This window comes from Nicotiana tomentosiformis, unplaced genomic scaffold (genome assembly GCF_000390325.3).
Source record: "Nicotiana tomentosiformis unplaced genomic scaffold, ASM39032v3 Un00134, whole genome shotgun sequence".
Classification (NCBI taxonomy): domain Eukaryota; kingdom Viridiplantae; phylum Streptophyta; class Magnoliopsida; order Solanales; family Solanaceae; genus Nicotiana; species Nicotiana tomentosiformis.
The window spans coordinates 74,157-92,295 of record NW_027174693.1 but is presented as its reverse complement, the minus strand read 5'-3'; the positions used below and the strand labels follow the sequence as shown (position 1 = coordinate 92,295).

General features: G+C 43.8%; 1 protein-coding gene across 1 annotated transcript; it reads right to left on the bottom strand.

Moving 5' to 3' along the window:
* Positions 1 to 3,447: 3,447 nt before the first annotated feature.
* Positions 3,448 to 16,590, bottom strand: LOC138903908 (uncharacterized). The gene is made up of 5 exons (XM_070192481.1): positions 16,328 to 16,590; positions 15,843 to 15,991; positions 7,092 to 7,285; positions 6,246 to 6,319; positions 3,448 to 3,862 (listed from the first exon to the last, which is right to left on the bottom strand). Exons 1-5 carry the CDS (start codon positions 16,588 to 16,590, stop codon positions 3,448 to 3,450), a joined length of 1,095 nt encoding a protein of 364 aa, XP_070048582.1.
* Between the last annotated feature and the right edge of the window lie 1,549 nt (positions 16,591 to 18,139).

The window sequence follows — 18,139 nt, the reverse complement described above, 5'->3', positions numbered from 1 at the left end:
AAGTTATGCACAACCAAGCCAAAATTATAAATTTTATGTGCAGGATCATCTCTCTCCTTAGACCAATGATTCACCAACGTTGTTAGAAGACAACGTCGTTCCGCATATTCCCTTAATTGAGAATATTCGTTCCAATACCAACCCTTACTCCCATATTCAAATTCAGCTTTCCAAGAGTTCAGGTCATGACAAGCCCAAAATGATGGGCCATATAAGTCTTCCGTCAACCAAGAGTCTTCATCAATAACCTTACCTCCATATATTTCATCCCCAGATGTCATGGTGAAAGAACTAGAAACACACTAAGAGAAAAATCAAATAGTTATAAAAATAAAATATTTACAAAAAGAGCAGGAAAAAAAAAACTTGTAAAGATAAAAGTAAAAGCCTAATGTAGAAAAATAGTTAATTTCTAAGTTCCCGGCAACGGCGCCAAAAACTTGTCGGGTCCAAACACACTCACGCAAGTATACGTGATCGTCAAGTAATAAAGTAGTGAATAAAGTATCGTTCCCACGAAGACTTATGATTAACTTTTGACTAATTCAAACTCGAATAGCTTATTGATTCAAGATATTTCTAACAAAATATATAATTTTCTAAATTACTACCTAAAGAATATCAAATAATGAATTGCTAAGAAATAAACACAACACTTAAATAGTTTTGAATAACAATCAATAGGATATAATATTCCAGGGTCACGGGTCATCTAACATTCATGTTGCATTCTTGGTTTAAAATAACTAAATAATTTATCTGAATTGTTGATTCACAGAGTTAATTTCACTTGTAAGAATATGTCGAGTTCTTACAAACCTATTCAAGTTAACTTAATACCTATATGTCTATGGAATTAAGTTTAACAAGAATGCATTTACAATTCATGTATTGAAACCGAGTAAGGCAATTAGGTATATGTCTATCCTAATCGCGAATCCGTTCCCCGATGCCCGGGTATGAGAACTTACTCTATTTACTTCTATATGCAATCTAGGGTTCCCACTTTCAAGTTCAACTCTAGATTCGTAGATAGTATTTCACTGTTAGCCACTCAGCAAAATAATTAAAAGCAGAATTAAATAAACAACCCAATATGATAAACCCAACGTCGTCAAATTAAACTTCAAACATCAACATTCATGTATACCCATGACCCTAGAACAATAGTGTTCTTAGCCACTCATATTCAGGCAATCATCCAAAATTTCATAAGAGTGCATAAGAATCAATAAAAGAAAGAGAGAATAAGAACTCAAGACGAATTTCATGGTTTTTGAACTTGGTTGTAGCTTCTTTCTTCTCCAATCTGTCGCCTCCAAAAAAAGCGTTTTTAAGCTTTATATATAGCGTCTAAAAGTCGTGGGCTAGAGTTCTCCTAACCCTAGTCCAAATCGGCTTCAGGGGTTGATGCTAAGGTGGATGCGACGCATCCACCTCGTCCTCCATTTCTTAACTTTGCATGTGAGGGTGGACGCGATGCATCCACCTTCTCTTCTACTTCCCAGTTTTGCATGCGAGGGTGGATGCGACGCATCCACCCTTATCTTCTACTTCCTAGTATCGGATGCTATGGCGGACGCTATGGGCCGACTTCACTGCTAAGGGTGCACGAAAGATGATGTTTTTCTAGGTTGGATGCGACGCATCCAACCCTTCTTCCTCTGGCTAGACCACCTTTTCTTCATATTTTGCACTCCAAACACCTTAAATCGTCACACATAACTTAATTAGTCATAAAACCAATAATTAAACCATGTTGGGAATTTTAAAGATCAAATAACATCAAGAAGTGGTTAAAACATGGGTAAAGTAACATCAACACATATCGAAATATGCCAAACATCACTGTTGGAATCATCAAAATTCTCATCCCGGGTCGTTTTCTCAAAATGTTGACCGAAGTCAAACTTAGAACTTTAAGGCCAACTTAAGGAATCAAGTGTTCCGGCTTCAACTCAAACACTTCCAAATCTCGAACCAACCATCCCCGCAAGTCATAAATCATTACAAGCACCTACGAAAAGTTTTATTTTAGGGAACGGGGTTCTAAAACTTAAAATGACCGGTTGGGTCATTAGATTCTCCACCTCTTAAACAAACGTTCATCCTCGAACGGGTTTAGAATTGTACCTGGAGTGATGAATAAGTGTGGATATCTGCTCCGCATGTCTTCCTCAGTCTCCCAAGTCGCTTCTTCGACTGGTTGGCCCATCCACTGAACCTTTACTGTAGAAATTCTCTTGGATCTCAACTGGCGAACCTGTTTATCAACAATGGCAATTGGCTCCTCTTCATAACCCAAGCTATTATCTAGCTGAACTGTGCTGAAGTCTAACACATGTGATAGGTCGGCATGATACTTCCGGAGCATAGATACGTGAAAAATCGGATGAACTCCCGATAGGCTGGGAGGCAAGGCAAGCTCATAAGCAACCTCCCCAACTTGTTTCAACACCTCAAATGGGCCTATAAACCTTTGGCTCAACTTTCCCTTCTTCCCGAATCTCATAATTCCCTTCATCGGCGAAACCTTCAAGAGAACATTTTCACCTACCATAAATGATATATCACGCTCTTTCTGATCCGCGTAACTCTTTTGTCTGGACTGTGCTGTACGAAGTCGCTCCAGAATCAACTTTACCTTTTCCAAGGCATCTCTTACCAAATCAGTACCATATAACTTAGCCTCACTTGGCTCAAACCAACCGATAGGTGAACGACAACGCTGACCATATAAAGCCTCAAACGGAGCCATCTCGATGCTAGATTGGTAACTGTTATTATAAGCAAACTCGGCCAAAGGCAGGAAACGATCTCACTGACCTCCAAAGTCAATCACACATGCTCTGAGCATATCCTCCAAAATCTGAATTGTCCTCTCTGACTGTCCATCGGTTTGCGGATGAAAGGCTGTGCTGAGCTATATAAGGGTCCCTAACTCACTCTGTACTGCTCTCCAAAAATATGAAGTAAACTGAGGGCCTCTATCTAATATGATGGAAATTGGGACACAGTGCAACCGAACTATCTCCTGAATATAAACCTGGGCCAACCTCTCTAAAGTATACTTAGTCACAACAAGAATAAAATGTGCCAACTTGGTCAACCTGTCAACAATCACCCAAACTGCATCAAACGTCCTCAAGGTCCGCGGCAAACCAACTACAAAATCCATAGTAATTCATTCCCATTTCCACTCTGGTATGGTCATCTGTTGGAGTAGGCCACCTTGCCTATGTGCTCATATTTAACTTGCTGACAATTTAGACACCGATCTACATACTCAACTATGTCCTTTTTCATTCGTCGCCACCAATAATGTTGCCTCAAGTCACGATACATCTTAGTAGCACCTGGATGAATAGAATATCGAGAATTGTGTGCCTCTTCTAGGATCTTTTTCCTCAGTTCTTATACATTAGGAACACACAGACAATCCTGGAGTCACAGAACACCATCCGCTCTAATAGTAACTTCCTTGGCACCACCTCGTAGTACCGTTTCACAAAGAACCAACAGGTGTGGGTCATCATACTGGCAAGCCTTTATCTGTTCAAATAGTGAAGACCGGGCCACAACACATGCAAGAAATCGGCTGGGCTTTGAAATATCCATCCTCACAAGTCTGTTAGCCAAAGACTGAACATCTGAGGCTAATGGTCTTTCTTCTACTGAAATGCAAGCCAAACTATCCATACTCTCCGCCTTTCTGCTCAAGGCATCTGCAACCATATTTGCTTTGCCCGGATGATACAAGATAGTAATATCATAATCGTTTAGTAACTCCAGCAAATTTAGATCCCTTTGCCTGAACAAATGCTGCAAACTACGATGATCAGTGTAAACTTCATAAGACACCCTATAAAGATGATGCCTCCAAATCTTAAGAGCGTGAACAATCGCAGCTAACTCCAAAATCATGTACCGGATAATTCTTTTCGTGGGGCTTCAGCTGACGTGAAGCATATGCAATAAATTGCCCTTCCTTCATCAATACACAACCCATGCCAACGCGCGAAGCGTCACAATACACTGTATACATGCCCGAACCAGAATGATGTCTTGAGCTTCTGAAAACTCACCTTACAATCATCGGACCATCGGAATGGAGCACCATTCTGGGTTAATTTGGTCAAAGGTGCTGCAATAGATGAAAAACCTTCCACGAACCGACGATAAAAACCTGCCAAATCCAGAAAACTCCTGATCTCCGTCACCGAAGTGGGATGATGCCAATTTTGAATTGCCTAAATATTTTTGGGATCAACTTTAATACCTTCGCCCGATACGATATGTCCCAAAAATGCTACAGACTCTAGCCAAAACTCACATTTAGAGAACTTAGCATATAGCTTTTGTTCCCCCAATGTCTGAAGCACTACACTCATATGCTTCTCATGCTCCTCCTTACTACGAGAGTAGATCAAAATGTCATCAATGAAGACAATGACAAATGAGTCAATATATGGCCTGAATACACTGTTCATCAGATGCATAAATGTTGCCGGTGCATTAGTTAAACCAAAAGACATTACCAGAAACTCATAATGACCATATCTAGTACGGAAAGCAGTCTTCAGAACATCCGAATCCCGAATCTTCAACTGATGGTACCCCGACCTCAAGTCGATCTTAGAGAATAACCTAGCACCCTGCAACTGGACAAATAGATCACCAATACGCGGCAACGGGTAGTTGTTCTTAATGGTGACTTTGTTCAATTGGCGATAATCAATACACATCCGCATTGTTCCATCCTTCTTTTTCACAAATAATACCGGTGCACCCCAAGGCGATACACACGGTCTGAAAAACCCTTTGGCTAGTAACTCTTCAAGTTGTTCTTTCAATTCTTTCGGAGCCATACGATACGATGAGATAGATATAGGCTGGGTATTTGAAGCCAAGTCAATACAGAAATCAATATCACTGAATCAATTGCCGGAGTCTCTGCAGTAGTATCCCGAACATAGGGTAGATAAGCCAAACAACCCTTCTCAACCATGTGTTCAGCTTTTATAAAAGAAATAACTCGATTAAATGAACTAAAAGGAAAACCCTTCCACTCCAGCTCAGGAAATGCTGGAATAGCCAAGGTAACAGTCTTGGCATGATAATATAGAATAGCATGATATGGAGATAACCAGTCCATACCCAGAATAATTTCAAAATCGGTCATCTCAAGCAATAGGAGATCTGCTCTAGTTTCATAACCACAGAATGTAATAATACAGGACCGGTACATCCGATTCACCACAACAGAATCGCCTACAGGAGTGGACACATAAATAGGAGTACTCAAGTTCTCACGAGAAACACCCAGGAATAGAGCAAATAGAGATGACACATATGAATACGTAGATCCTGGATCAAATAATACTGAGGCATCTTTTCCACAAACAGAAATAATACCTGTAATCACGGCATCTGAGGCCTCTGCATCTGGTCTAGCCGGAAAAGCATAGAACCGAGCTGGAGCGCCAACTGGCTGGCCTCCGCCTGGATGACCTCCACCTCTAGGACGGCCCTTACCCACCTGTCCTCCACCTCTGGGTGGTCGGACTACTGGTGGAGCAACTGGTCCGGTAAGCATAGGCTGCTGTCCCTGCTATACTGGTCTACCTCGAAGCCTGGGGCAAAACCTCTGCATGTGACTGGGATCCCCGCACTCGTAACAACTCTTCGGTGCGATGGGCTGTTGACTAAGTGTCTTGCCCTGGGGACCTGAATACCCACTGGGAGGACCCTGAATAGCTGGTGGGCGGTAAGAAATCTCTAGGATAACACTGAGATAAGGTCGCACTGGAGCACCTCACGGAGGTGGTGGTGCTGGATATGGGGGTCTGCTGGACTGTCCCCTCACGAACTGACCTCTGCCCTCGGACGGAGCACCTCTGAACTCTCCAGAGTACCTGAACCGCTTATCTCTCATTATTTGCTCTCGGCTCTGTTGACGTACACCCTCAATCCTCCGGGCTAGCTCCACAACTCGCTCATAAGAAGTACCCATCTCAACCTCTCGAGCCATAGTAGCCTGAATACCAGTATGTAAACCGGCTACAAACCTCCGCACTCTCTCCGCCTCAGTAGGGAGTATCATTAGTACATGGTGAGATAATTCATAAAACCTCGCCTCATAATCGGTCACTGACATCTGACCCTGCTGGAGCTGCTCAAACTGAAACCGCAACTCTTCCCTCCGGGAGGGTGGAATATACCTGTCCAAGAAGATGCGGGTGAACCTGTCCCAAGTCATGGGAGGAGAATCTGCTGGTCTGCCAAGAGCATAAGACTGCCACCATCTACGGGTTCTACCCTTTAGCAGAAAAGTAGCGAAATAAACCTCATGGGATTCTAATATCCTCATGTTGTATAGTCTATCCTTGCAACGATTAATGAAATCCTGTGGATCCTTATGTCGCTCACCCCCGAAGATAGGAGGATGTAGTCTAGTCCATCTATCCAATAGTTTTTGAGGATCGGCGGCTACAGCCGGCCTGGGCTCAGGTGTAGCTGCTTCCATTGGCTGGCCTCCACCCACGGGTAATGCACATTGGGTCTGATATACAGCAGCTGCCTGTCCATGAGCCTGCGCAGTAGGGGTCTGTGCTCCCCCGTCCGCCTGAACATTGCAGTAGCTTTTTCAGTCCAACTTTTGATCCGTTAACCATCCGAAACTCACCCGAGGCCCTCGGGACCTCAACCTAATATACCAACAAGTCCTAAAACATCGTACGAACGTAGTCGAACCTCTAAATCACATCAAACAATGCTAAAACCATGAATCATACCCCAATTCAAGCTTAATGAAACTAAGAGTTTTCAACTTCTACATTCAATGTCGGAACCTATCAAATAAACTCCGATTGACCTCAAATTTTACACACAAGTCATAAATTACATAACGGATCGATGAAAATTTTGGGAACTGAATTCCGACTCCGGTATCAAAAAGTCAACTCCCCGGTCAAACTTTCAAACTTTAAATTCCTATTTTAGCCATTTGAAGCCTAATTTCACTACGGACTTCCAAAAACAATTCCGATCACGCTCCTAAGTCATGAATCATCGGGGAACTCCCGAAGTACAGGCACTGAATCAATAGCCGGAGTCTCTGCAGTAGTATCCCGAACATATTGTAGATATGCCAAACAACCCTTCTCAACCATGTGTTGAGCCTTTATAAAAGAAATAACTCGATTAAATGAACTAACAGGAAAACCCTTCCACTCCAGCTCAGGAAATGCTGGAATAACCAAGGTAACAGTCTTGGCATGATAATCTAGAATAATTTGGAGATAACCAGTCCATACCCAGAATAATTTCAAAATCGGTCATCTCAAGCAATAGGAGATCTGCTCTAGTTTCATAACCACATAATGTAATAATACATGACCGGTAGATCAGGTTCACCACAACAGAATCGCCTACAGGAGTGGACACATAAATAGGAGTACTTAAGGTCTCACGAGAAACACCCAGGAATAGAGCCAATAGAGATGACACATATGAATACGTAGATCCTGGATCAAATAATACTGAGGCATCTTTTCCACAAACAGAAATAATACCTGTAATAACGACATCTGAGGCCTCTGCATCTGGTCTAGCCGGAAAAGCATAGAACCGAACTGGAGAGCCAACTGGCTGGCCACCGCCTGGCTGACCTCCACCTCTAGGACGGCCCCTACCCACCTATCCTCCACCTCTGGGTGGTCGGACTACTGGTTGAGCAAGATTTTCAATCCAACTTTTGATCCGTTAACCATCCGAAACTCACCCGAGGCCCTCGGGACCTCAACCAAATATACCAACAAGTCCTAAAACATCATACGAACTTAGTCGAACCTCTAAATCACATCAATCAATGCTAAAACCATGAATCATAACCCAATTCAAGCTTAATGAAACTAAGAGATTTCAACTTCTACATTCAATGTCGGAACCTATCAAATCAACTCCGATTGACCTCAAATTTTACACACAAATCATAAATTACATAACGGATCTATGAACATTTTCGGAACTGAATTTCGACTCCGGTATCAAAAAGTCAACGCCCAGGTCAAACTTTCAAACTTTAAATTCCTATTTTAGACATTTCAAGCCTAATTTCACTACGGACTTCCAAAAACAATTCCGATCACGCTCCTAAGTCCAAAATCACCATACGGAGCTGTTGGATCCATCGAAATTCTATTCTCGGGTCGTTTTCTTAAAATGTTGACCGAAGTCAAACTTAGAACTTTAAGGCCAACTTAAGGAATCAAGTGTTCCAGTTTCACCTCAAACACTTTCAAATCTCGAACCAACCATTCCCGCAAGTCATAAATCATTACAAGCACCTACGGAGAGTTTTATTTTAGGGAACGGGGTTCTAAAAGTTAGAATGACTGGTTGGGTCATTACATTCTCCACCTCTTAAACAAACGTTCGTCCTCGAACGGGTTTAGAATTGTATTCGGAGTGCTGAATAAGTGTGGATATCTGCTCCGCATGTCTTCCTCGGTCTCCCAAGTCGCTTCTTCGACTGGTTGGCCCATCCACTGGACTTTTACTGCAGAAATTCTCTTGGATCTCAACTGGCGAACCTGTTTATCAACAATGGCAATTGGCTCCTCTTCATAACCCAAGCTATTCTCTAGCTGAACTGTGCTGAAGGCTAACACATGTGATAGGTCGGCATGATACTTCCGAGCATAGACACGTGAAAAATCGGATGAACTCCCGATAGGATGGGAGGCAAGGCAAGCTCATAAGAAACCTCCCCAACTCATTTCAACACCTCAAATGGGCCTATAAACCTTTGGCTCAATTTGCCCTTCTTCCCGAATCTCATAATTCCCTTCATCGGCGAAACCTTCAAGAGAAATTTTTCACCTAACATAAATGATATATCACGCGCTTTCTGATCCGCGTAACTCTTTTGTCTGGACTGTGCTGTACGAAGTCGCTCCAGAATCAACTTTACCTTTTCCAAGGCATCTCTTACCAAATTAGTACCATATAACTTATCCTCACTTGGCTCAAATCATCCGACAGGTGAACGACATCGCCGACGATATAAAGCCTCAAACGGAGCCATCTCAATGCTGGATTGGTAACTGTTATTATAAGCAAACTCGGCCAAAGGCAGGAAACGATCTCACTGACCTCCAAAGTCAATCACACATGCTCTGAGCATATCCTCCAAAATCTGAATTGTCCTCTCTGACTGTCCATCGGTTTGCGGATGAAAGGCTGTACTGCTCTCCAGAAATATAAAGTTAACTGAGGGCCTCTATCTGATATGATGGAAATTGGCACACCGTGCAACCGAACTATCTCCTGAATGTAAATCTGGGCCAACCTCTCTAAAGTATACTTAGTCACAACAAGAATAAAATGTGCCAACTTGGTCAACCTGTCAACAATCACCCAAACTGCATCAAACTTCCTCAAGGTCCGCGGCAAACCAACTACAAAATCCATAATAATTCGTTCCCATTTCCACTCTGGTATGGTCATCTGTTGGAGTAGGCCACCTGGCCTTTGTGCTCATATTTAACTTGCTGACAATTTAGACACCGACCTACATACTCAACTATGTCCTTTTTCATTCGTCGCCACCAATAATGTTGCCTCAAGTCATGATACATCTTAGTAGCACCTGGATGAATAAAATATCGAGAACTATGTGCCTCTTCTAGGATATTTTTCCTCAGTTCTTCCACATTAGGAACACATAGACGACCCTCGAGTCGCAAAACACCATCCGCTCTAATAGTAACTTCCTTGGCACCACCTCGTAGTACCGTTTTATGAAGAACCACCAGGTGTGGGTCAACATACTGGCGAGCCTTGATCTGTTCAAATAGTGAAGACCGGGCCACAACACATGCAAGAACTCGGCTGGGCTCTGAAATATCCAGCCTCACAAGTCTGTTAGCCAAAGACCGAACATCTGAGGCTAATGGTCTTTCCTCTGCTGAAATGAATGGCAAACTACCCATACTCTCTGCCTTTCTGCTTAAGGCATCTGCAACCACATTTGCCTTGCCCGGATGATACAAGATAGTAACATCATAATCTTTTAGTAACTCCAGCCATCTGCGCTGCCTCAAATTTAGATCCCTCTGCTTGAACAAATGCTGCAAACTGCGATGATTAGTGTAAACTTCACAAGACACCCCATAAAGATAATGCCTCCAAATCTTTAGAGCGTGAACAATCGCAGCTAACTCTAAATCATGTACCGGATAATTCTTTTCGTGGGGCTTCAGTTGACGTGAAGCATATGCAATAACTTTCCCTTCCTGTATCAATACACAACCCAAACCAACGCGTGAAGCGTCACAATACACTGTATACATCCCCGAACCAGAAGGCAACACTAACACTGGTGTTGTAGTCAATGATGTCTTGAGCTTCTGAAAGCTCACCTCATAATCATCGAACCATCGGAATGGAGCACCCTTCTGCGCTAATGTGGTCAAAGGTGCTGCAATAGATGAAAAACCTTCCACGAACCGACGATAACAACCTGCAAAACCCAGAAAACTCCTGATCTCCGTCGCCGAAGTGGGACGATGCCAATTCTGAACTGCCTCAATCTTTTTGGGATCAACTTTAATACCTTCGCCCGATATGATATGTCCCAAAAATGATACAGACTCTAGCCAAAACTCACATTTAGAGAACTTAGCATATAGCTTTTGTTCCCGCAATGTCTGAAGCACTACTCTCATATGCTGCTCATGCTCCTCCTTACTATGAGAGTAGATCAAAATGTCATCAATGAAGACAATGACAAATGAGTCAATATATGGCTTGAATACCCTGTTCATCAGATCCATAAATGCTGCCGGTGTATTAGTTAAACCAAAAGGCATTACCAGAAACTCATAATGACCATATCTAGTACGGAAAGCAGTCTTCGGAACATCCAAATCCCCAATCTTCAACTGTTGGTACCCCGACCTCAAGTCGATCTTAGATAATACCCTAGCACCCTGAAACTGGTCAAATAGATCATCAATACGCGAAAACGGGTACTTGTTCTTAATGGTGACTTTGTTCAATTGGCGATAATCAATACACATCCGCATTGTTCCATCCTTCTTTTTCACAAATAATACCGGTGCACCCCAAGGCGATACACTCTCTCTGACAAACCCTTTGGATAGTATCTCTTCAAGTTTTTCTTTCAATTCTTTCGGAGCCATACGATACGGCGGGATAGATATAGGCTGGGTATCTGAAGCCAAGTTAATACAGAAATCAATATCACGATAAGGTGGCATACCTGGAAGATCTGACGGGAATACATCGGAGAACTCCCGAAGTACAGGCACTGAATCAATAGCCGGAGTCTCTACAGTAGTATCCCGAAGATAGGCTAGATAAGCCAAACAACCCTTCTCAACCATGTGTTGAGCCTTTATAAAAGAAATAACTCAATTAGATGAACTAACAAGCGAACCCTTCCACTCCAGCTTAGGAAATGCTGGAATAGGCAAGGTAACAGTCTTGGCATAATAATCTAGAATAGCATGATATGGAGATAACCAGTCCATACCCAGAATAATTTCAAAATCGATCATCTCAAGCAGTAGGAGATCTGCTCTAGTTTAATAACCACAGAATGTAATAATACAGGACCGGTAGATCCGGTTCACCATAACAGAATCGCCTACAGGAGTGGACACATAAATAGAAGTACTCAAGGACTCTCGAGAAACACCCAGGAATAGAGCAAATAGAGATGACACATATGAATACATAGATCTTGGATCAAATAATACTGAGGCATCTTTTTCCTCAAACAGAAATAATACCTGTAATCACGGCATCTGAGGCCTCTGCATCTGGTCTAGTCGCAAAAGCATAGAACCGAGCTGGAGCACCAACTGGCTGGCCTCCGCCTGGCTGACCTCCACCTCTAGGACGACCCCTACCCACCTGTCCTCCACCTCTGGGTGGTCGGACTACTAGTGGAGCAACTGGTCCGATAAGCATAGGCTGTTGACCCTGCTGTACTGGTCTACCTCGAAGCCTGGGGCAAAACTTCTGCATGTGACTGGGATCCCCGCACTCGTAACAACTCTTCGGTGCGATGGGCTGCTGACTAAGTGTCTAGCCCTGGGGACCTGAATACCGACTGGGAGGAACCTGAATAGCTGGTAGGCGGTAAGAACTCTCTGGGATAATACTGAGATAAGGTCGCACTGGAGCACCTCGAGGAGGTGGTGGTGCTGGATATGGGGGTCTGTTGGACTGTCCCCTAACGAACTAACCTCTGCCCCCGGACGGAGCACCTCTGAACTCTCCAGAGTACCTGAACCGCTTATCTCTCATAATTTGCTCTCGGCTCCGCTGACGTACACCCTCAATCCTCCGGGCTATCTCCACAACTCGCTCATAATAAGTACCCATCTCAACCTCTCGAGCCATAGTAGCCTGAATACCAGTATGTAAACCGGCTACAAACCTTCGCACTCTCTCCGCCTCAGTATGGAGTATCATTAGTGCATGGCGAGATAATTCAGAAAACCTCGCCTCATAATCAGTCACTGAAATCTGACCCTGCTGGAGCTGCTCAAATTGAAACCGCAACTCTTCCCTCTGGGAGGGTGTAATATACCTATCCAATAAAATGCGGGTGAACCTGTCCCAAGTCATGGGAGGAGAATCTGCTGGTCTGCCAAGAGCATAAGACTGCCACCATCTACGGGCTCTACCCTCTAGCTGAAAAGTAGCAAAATCAACCCCATGGGATTCCAATATCCTCATGTTGTACAGTCTATCCTTGCAACGATTAATGAAATCTTGTAGATCCTTATGTCGCTCACCCCCGAAGACAGGAGGATGTAGTCTAGTCCATCTGTCCGATAGTTTCTCAGGATCGGCGACTATAGCCGGCCTGGGCTCAGGTGTAGCTGCTGCCACATGCTGGACTCGACCCACGGGTAATGCACCCTGGGTCTGATATACAGTAGCTGCCTGTCCATGAGCCTGCGCAGTAGGAGTCTGTGCTCCCCCGCCCGCCTGAAAATTGCAGCAGCTTTTTCAGTCCAACTTTTGATCCCTTAACCATCCGAAACTCACCCGAGCCCCTAGGGACCTCAATCAAATATACCAACAAATCCTAAAACATCATACGAACTTAGTCGAACCTCGAAATCACATCAAACAACGCTAAAACCATGAATTATACCCCAATTCAAGCTTAATGAAACTAAGAGTTTTCAACTTCTACATTCAATGTCGGAAGCTATCAAATCAACTCCGATTGACCTCAAATTTTACACACAAGTCATAAATTAGATAACAGATCTATGAAAATTTTTGGAACTGAATTCCAACTCCGGTATCAAAAAGTCAACTCCCCGGTCAAACTTTCACACTTTAAATTCCTATTTTAGCCATTTCAAGCCTAATTTCACTACGGACTTCCAAAAACAATTCTGATTACGCTCCTAAGTCCAAAATCACCATACGGAGCTGTTGGAATCATCAACATTCTACTCCGGGGTCGTTTTCTCGAAATGTTGACCGAAGTCAAACTTAGAACTTTAAGGCCAACCGGTTGGGTCATTACATTCTCTACCTCTTAAACAAACATTCGTCCTCGAACGGGTTTAGAATTGTATATGGAGTGCTGAATAAGTATGGATATCTGCTCCGCATGTCTTCCTCAGTCTCCCAAGTCGATTCTTCGACTAGTTGGCCCCTCCACTGGACTTTTACTGCCGAAATCCTCTTGGATCTCAACGAGAAAACCTGTTTATCAACAATGGCAATTGGCTCCTCTTCATAACCCAAGCTATTATCTAGCTGAACTGTGCTAAAGTCTAACACATGTGATAGGTCGGCATGAACTCCCGATAGGCTGGGAGGCAAGGCAAGCTCATAAGCAACCTCCCCAACTCGTTTCAACACCTCAAATGGGCCTATAAACCTTTAGCTCAACTTGCCCTTCTTCCCGAATCTCATAATTCCCTTCATCGGAGAAACCTTCAAGCGATCTTTTTCACCTACCATAAATGATATATCACGCGCTTTTTGATCCGCGTAACTCTTTTGTCTGGACTATGCTGTACGAATTCGCTCCTGAATCAACTTTACCTTTTCCAAGGCATCCCTTACCAAATCAGTACCATATAACTTAGACTCACTTGGCTCAAACCATCCGATAGGTGAACGAAATTGCCGACAAGATAAAGCCTCAAACGGAGCCATCTCGATGCTGGATTGGTAATTGTTATTATAAGCAAACTCGGCCAAAGGCAGGAAACAATCCCACTGACCTCCAAAGTCAATCACACATGCTCTGAGCATATCCTCCAAAATATGAATTGTCCTCTCTGACTGTCCATCAGTCTGCGGATGAAAGGCTGTGCTGAGCTCTACACGAGTCCCTAACTCACTCAGTACTACTCTCCAGAAATGTGAAGTAAACTGAGGGCCTCTATCTGATATGATGGAAATTGGCACACCGTGCAACCGAACTATCTCCTGAATATAAATCTGGGCCAACCTCTCTAAAGTATACGTAGTCACAACAGGAATAAAATGTGACGACTTGGACAACCTGTCAACAATCACCCAAACTGCATCAAACTTCCTCAAGGTCCGCGACAACCCAACTACAAAATCCATAGTAATTCATTCCCATTTCCACTCTGGTATGGTCATCTGTTGGAGTAGGCCACCTGGCCTCTGGTGCTCATATTTAACTTGCTGACAATTTAGACACCGAGCTACATACTCAACTATGTCCTTTTTCATTCGTCGCCACCAATAATGTTGCCTCAAGTCACGATACATCTGAGTAGCACCTGGATGAATAGAATATCAAGAACTGTGTACCTCTTCTAGGATCTTTCTCCTCAGTTCTTCCATATTAGGAACACACTGACGATCCTGGAGTCGCAAAACACCATCCGCTCTAATAGTAACTTCCTTGGTACCACCTCGTAGTACCGTTTCACGAAGAACCAGCAGGTGTGGGTCATCATACTGGAGAGCCTTGATCTGTTCAAATAGTGAAGACCGGGCCACAACAGATGTAAGAACTTGGTTGGGCTCTGAAATATCCAGCCTCACAAGTCTGTTAGCCAAAGACTAAACATCTGGTGCTAATGGTCTTTCCTTTGCTGAAATGAAAGCCAAACTACCCATACTCTCCGCCTTTCTGCTCAAGGCATCTGCAACCACATTTGTTTTGCCCGGATGATACAAGATAGTAATATCATAATCTTTTAGTAACTCCAGCCATCTGCACTGCCTCAAATTTAGATCCCTCTGCTTGAACAAATGCTGCAAACTGCGATGATCAGTGGAAACTTCACAAGACACCCCATAAAGATAATGCCTCCAAATCTTAAGAGCGTGCACAATCGCAGCTAACTCCAAATCATGTACCGGATAATTCTTTTTGTGGGGCCTCAGCTGACGTGAAGCATATGCAATAACTTGCCCTTCCTGCATCAATACACAACCCAAGCCAATGCGCGAAGCGTCACAATACACTGTATACATCCCCGAACCAGAAGACAACATTAACACTGGTGTTATAGTCAATGATGTCTTGAGCTTCTGAAAGCTCACCTCACAATCATCGGACCATCGGAATGGAGCATCCTTCTGGGTTAATTTGGTCAAAGGTGTTGCTATAGATGAAAAACCTTCCATGAACCGACAATAATAACGTGCCAAACCCAGAAAACTCCTGATCTCCGTCGCCGAAGAAGGACGATGCCAATTCTGAACGACCTCAATCTTTTTGGGATCAACTTTAATACCTTCGCCCGAAACGATATGTCCCAAAAATGCTACAGCCTCTAGCCAAAACTCACATTTAGAGAACTTAGCATATAACTTTTGTTCCCGCAATGTCTGAAGCAATACTCTCATATGTTGCTCATGTTCCACCTTACTACGAGAGTAGATCAAAATGCCATCAATGAAGACAATGACAAATGAGTCAATATAAGGCCTGAATACCCTGTTCATCAGATCCATAAATGTTGTCGGTGCATTAGTTAAACCAAAAGACATTACCAGAAACTCATAATGACCATATCTAGTACGGAAAGCAGTCTTCAGAACATCCAAATCCCGCATCTTCAACTGATGGTACCCCGACCTCAAGTCGATCTTAGAGAATACCCTAGCACCCTGCAACTGGTCAAATAGATCATCAATACGCGACAACGGGTACTTGTTCTTAATGGTGACTTTGTTCAATTGAAGATAATCAATACACATCCGTATTGTTCCATCCTTCTTTTTCACAAATAATACCGGTGCACCCCAAGGCGATACACTCGGTCTGACAAACCCTTTGGCTAGTATCTCTTCAAGCGGTTCTTTTAATTCTTTCAATTCTTTCAGAGCCATACGATACGGCGGGATAGATATAGGCTGGGTATCTGAAGCCAAGTTAATACAGAATTCAATATCATGATCAGGTGGCATACCTGGAAGATCTGACGGGAATACATCGGGGAACTCCCGAAGAACAGGCACTAAATCAATAGTCGGATTCTCTGCAATAGTATCTCGAACATAGGCTAGATAAGCCAAACAACCCTTCTCAACCATGTGTTGAGCCTTTATAAAAGAAATAACTCGATTAAATGAACTAACAGGTGAACCCTTCCACTCCAGCTTAGAAAATGCTGGAATAGCCAAGGTAACAGTCTTGGCATGATAATCTAGAATAGCATGATATGGAGATAACCAGTCCATACCCAGAATAATTTCAAAATCGATCATCTCAAGCAATAGGAGATCTGCTCTAGTTTAATAACCACAGAATGTAATAATACAGGAACGGTAGATCCGGTTCACCATAACAGAATCGCCTACAGGAGTGGACACATAAATAGGAGTACTCAAGGACTCACGAGAAACACCGAGGAATAGAGCAAATAGAGATGACACATATGAATACGTAGATCTTGGATCAAATAATACTGAGGCATCTTTTCCACAAACAGAAATAATACTTGTAATCACGGCATCTGAGGCCTCTACATCTGGTCTATCCGAAAAAGCATAGAACCGAGCTGGAGCGCCAACTGGCTGGCCTCCGTATGGCTGACCTCCACCTCTAGGACGGCCCCTACCCACCTGTCCTCCACCTCTGGGTGGTCGGACTACGGGTGGAGCAACTGGTCCGGTAAGCATAGGCTCCTGACCTGCTGTACTGGTCTACCTCGAAGCTTGGGGCAAAACTTCCGCATGTGACTGGGATCCCCGCACTCGTAACAACTCTTCGGTGCGATGGGCTGCTGACTAAGTGTCTGGCCTGGGACCTGAATACCCACTGGAAGGACCCTCAATAGCTGGTGGGCGGTAAGAACTCTCTGGGATAACACTGAGATAAGGTCGCATTGGAGCACCTCGAGGAGGTGGTGGTGCTGAATATGGGGGTCTGCTCGACTGTCCCCTCACGAACTGACCTCTTCCCCCGAATGGAGCACCTCTGAACTCTCCAGAGTACCTGAACCGCTTATCTCTCATAAGCTACTCTCGGCTCCGCTGACGTACACCCTCAATCTTCCGGGCTATCTCCATAACTCGATCATAAGAAGTACCCATCTCAACCTCTCGAGTCATAGTAGCCTGAATACCAGTATGTAAATCGGCTACAAACCTTCGCACTCTCTCCGCCTCAGTAGGGAGTATCATTAGTGCATGGCGAGATAATTCAGAAAACCTCCCCTCATAATCGGTCACTGATAACTGACGCTGCTGGAGCTGCTCAAACTGAAACCGCAACTCTTCCCTCTGGGAGGGTGGAATGTACATGTCCAAGAAGATGCGAGTGAACCTGTCCCAAGTCATGGGAGGAGAATCTGCAGGTCTGCCAAAAGCATAAGACTGCCACCATCTACGGGCTCTACCCTCTAGATGAAAAGTTGCGAAATCAACCTCATGGGATTTCAATATCCTCATGTTGTACAGTCCATCCTTGCAACGATTAATGAAATCCTGTGGATCCTTATGTCGCTCACCCCCGGAGACAGGAGGATGTAGTCTAGTCCATCTGTCCAATAGTTTCTAAGGATCGGCGGCTACAGCCGGCCTGGGCTCAGGTGTAGCTGCTGCCACTGGCTGGACTCCACCCACGGATAATGCACACTGG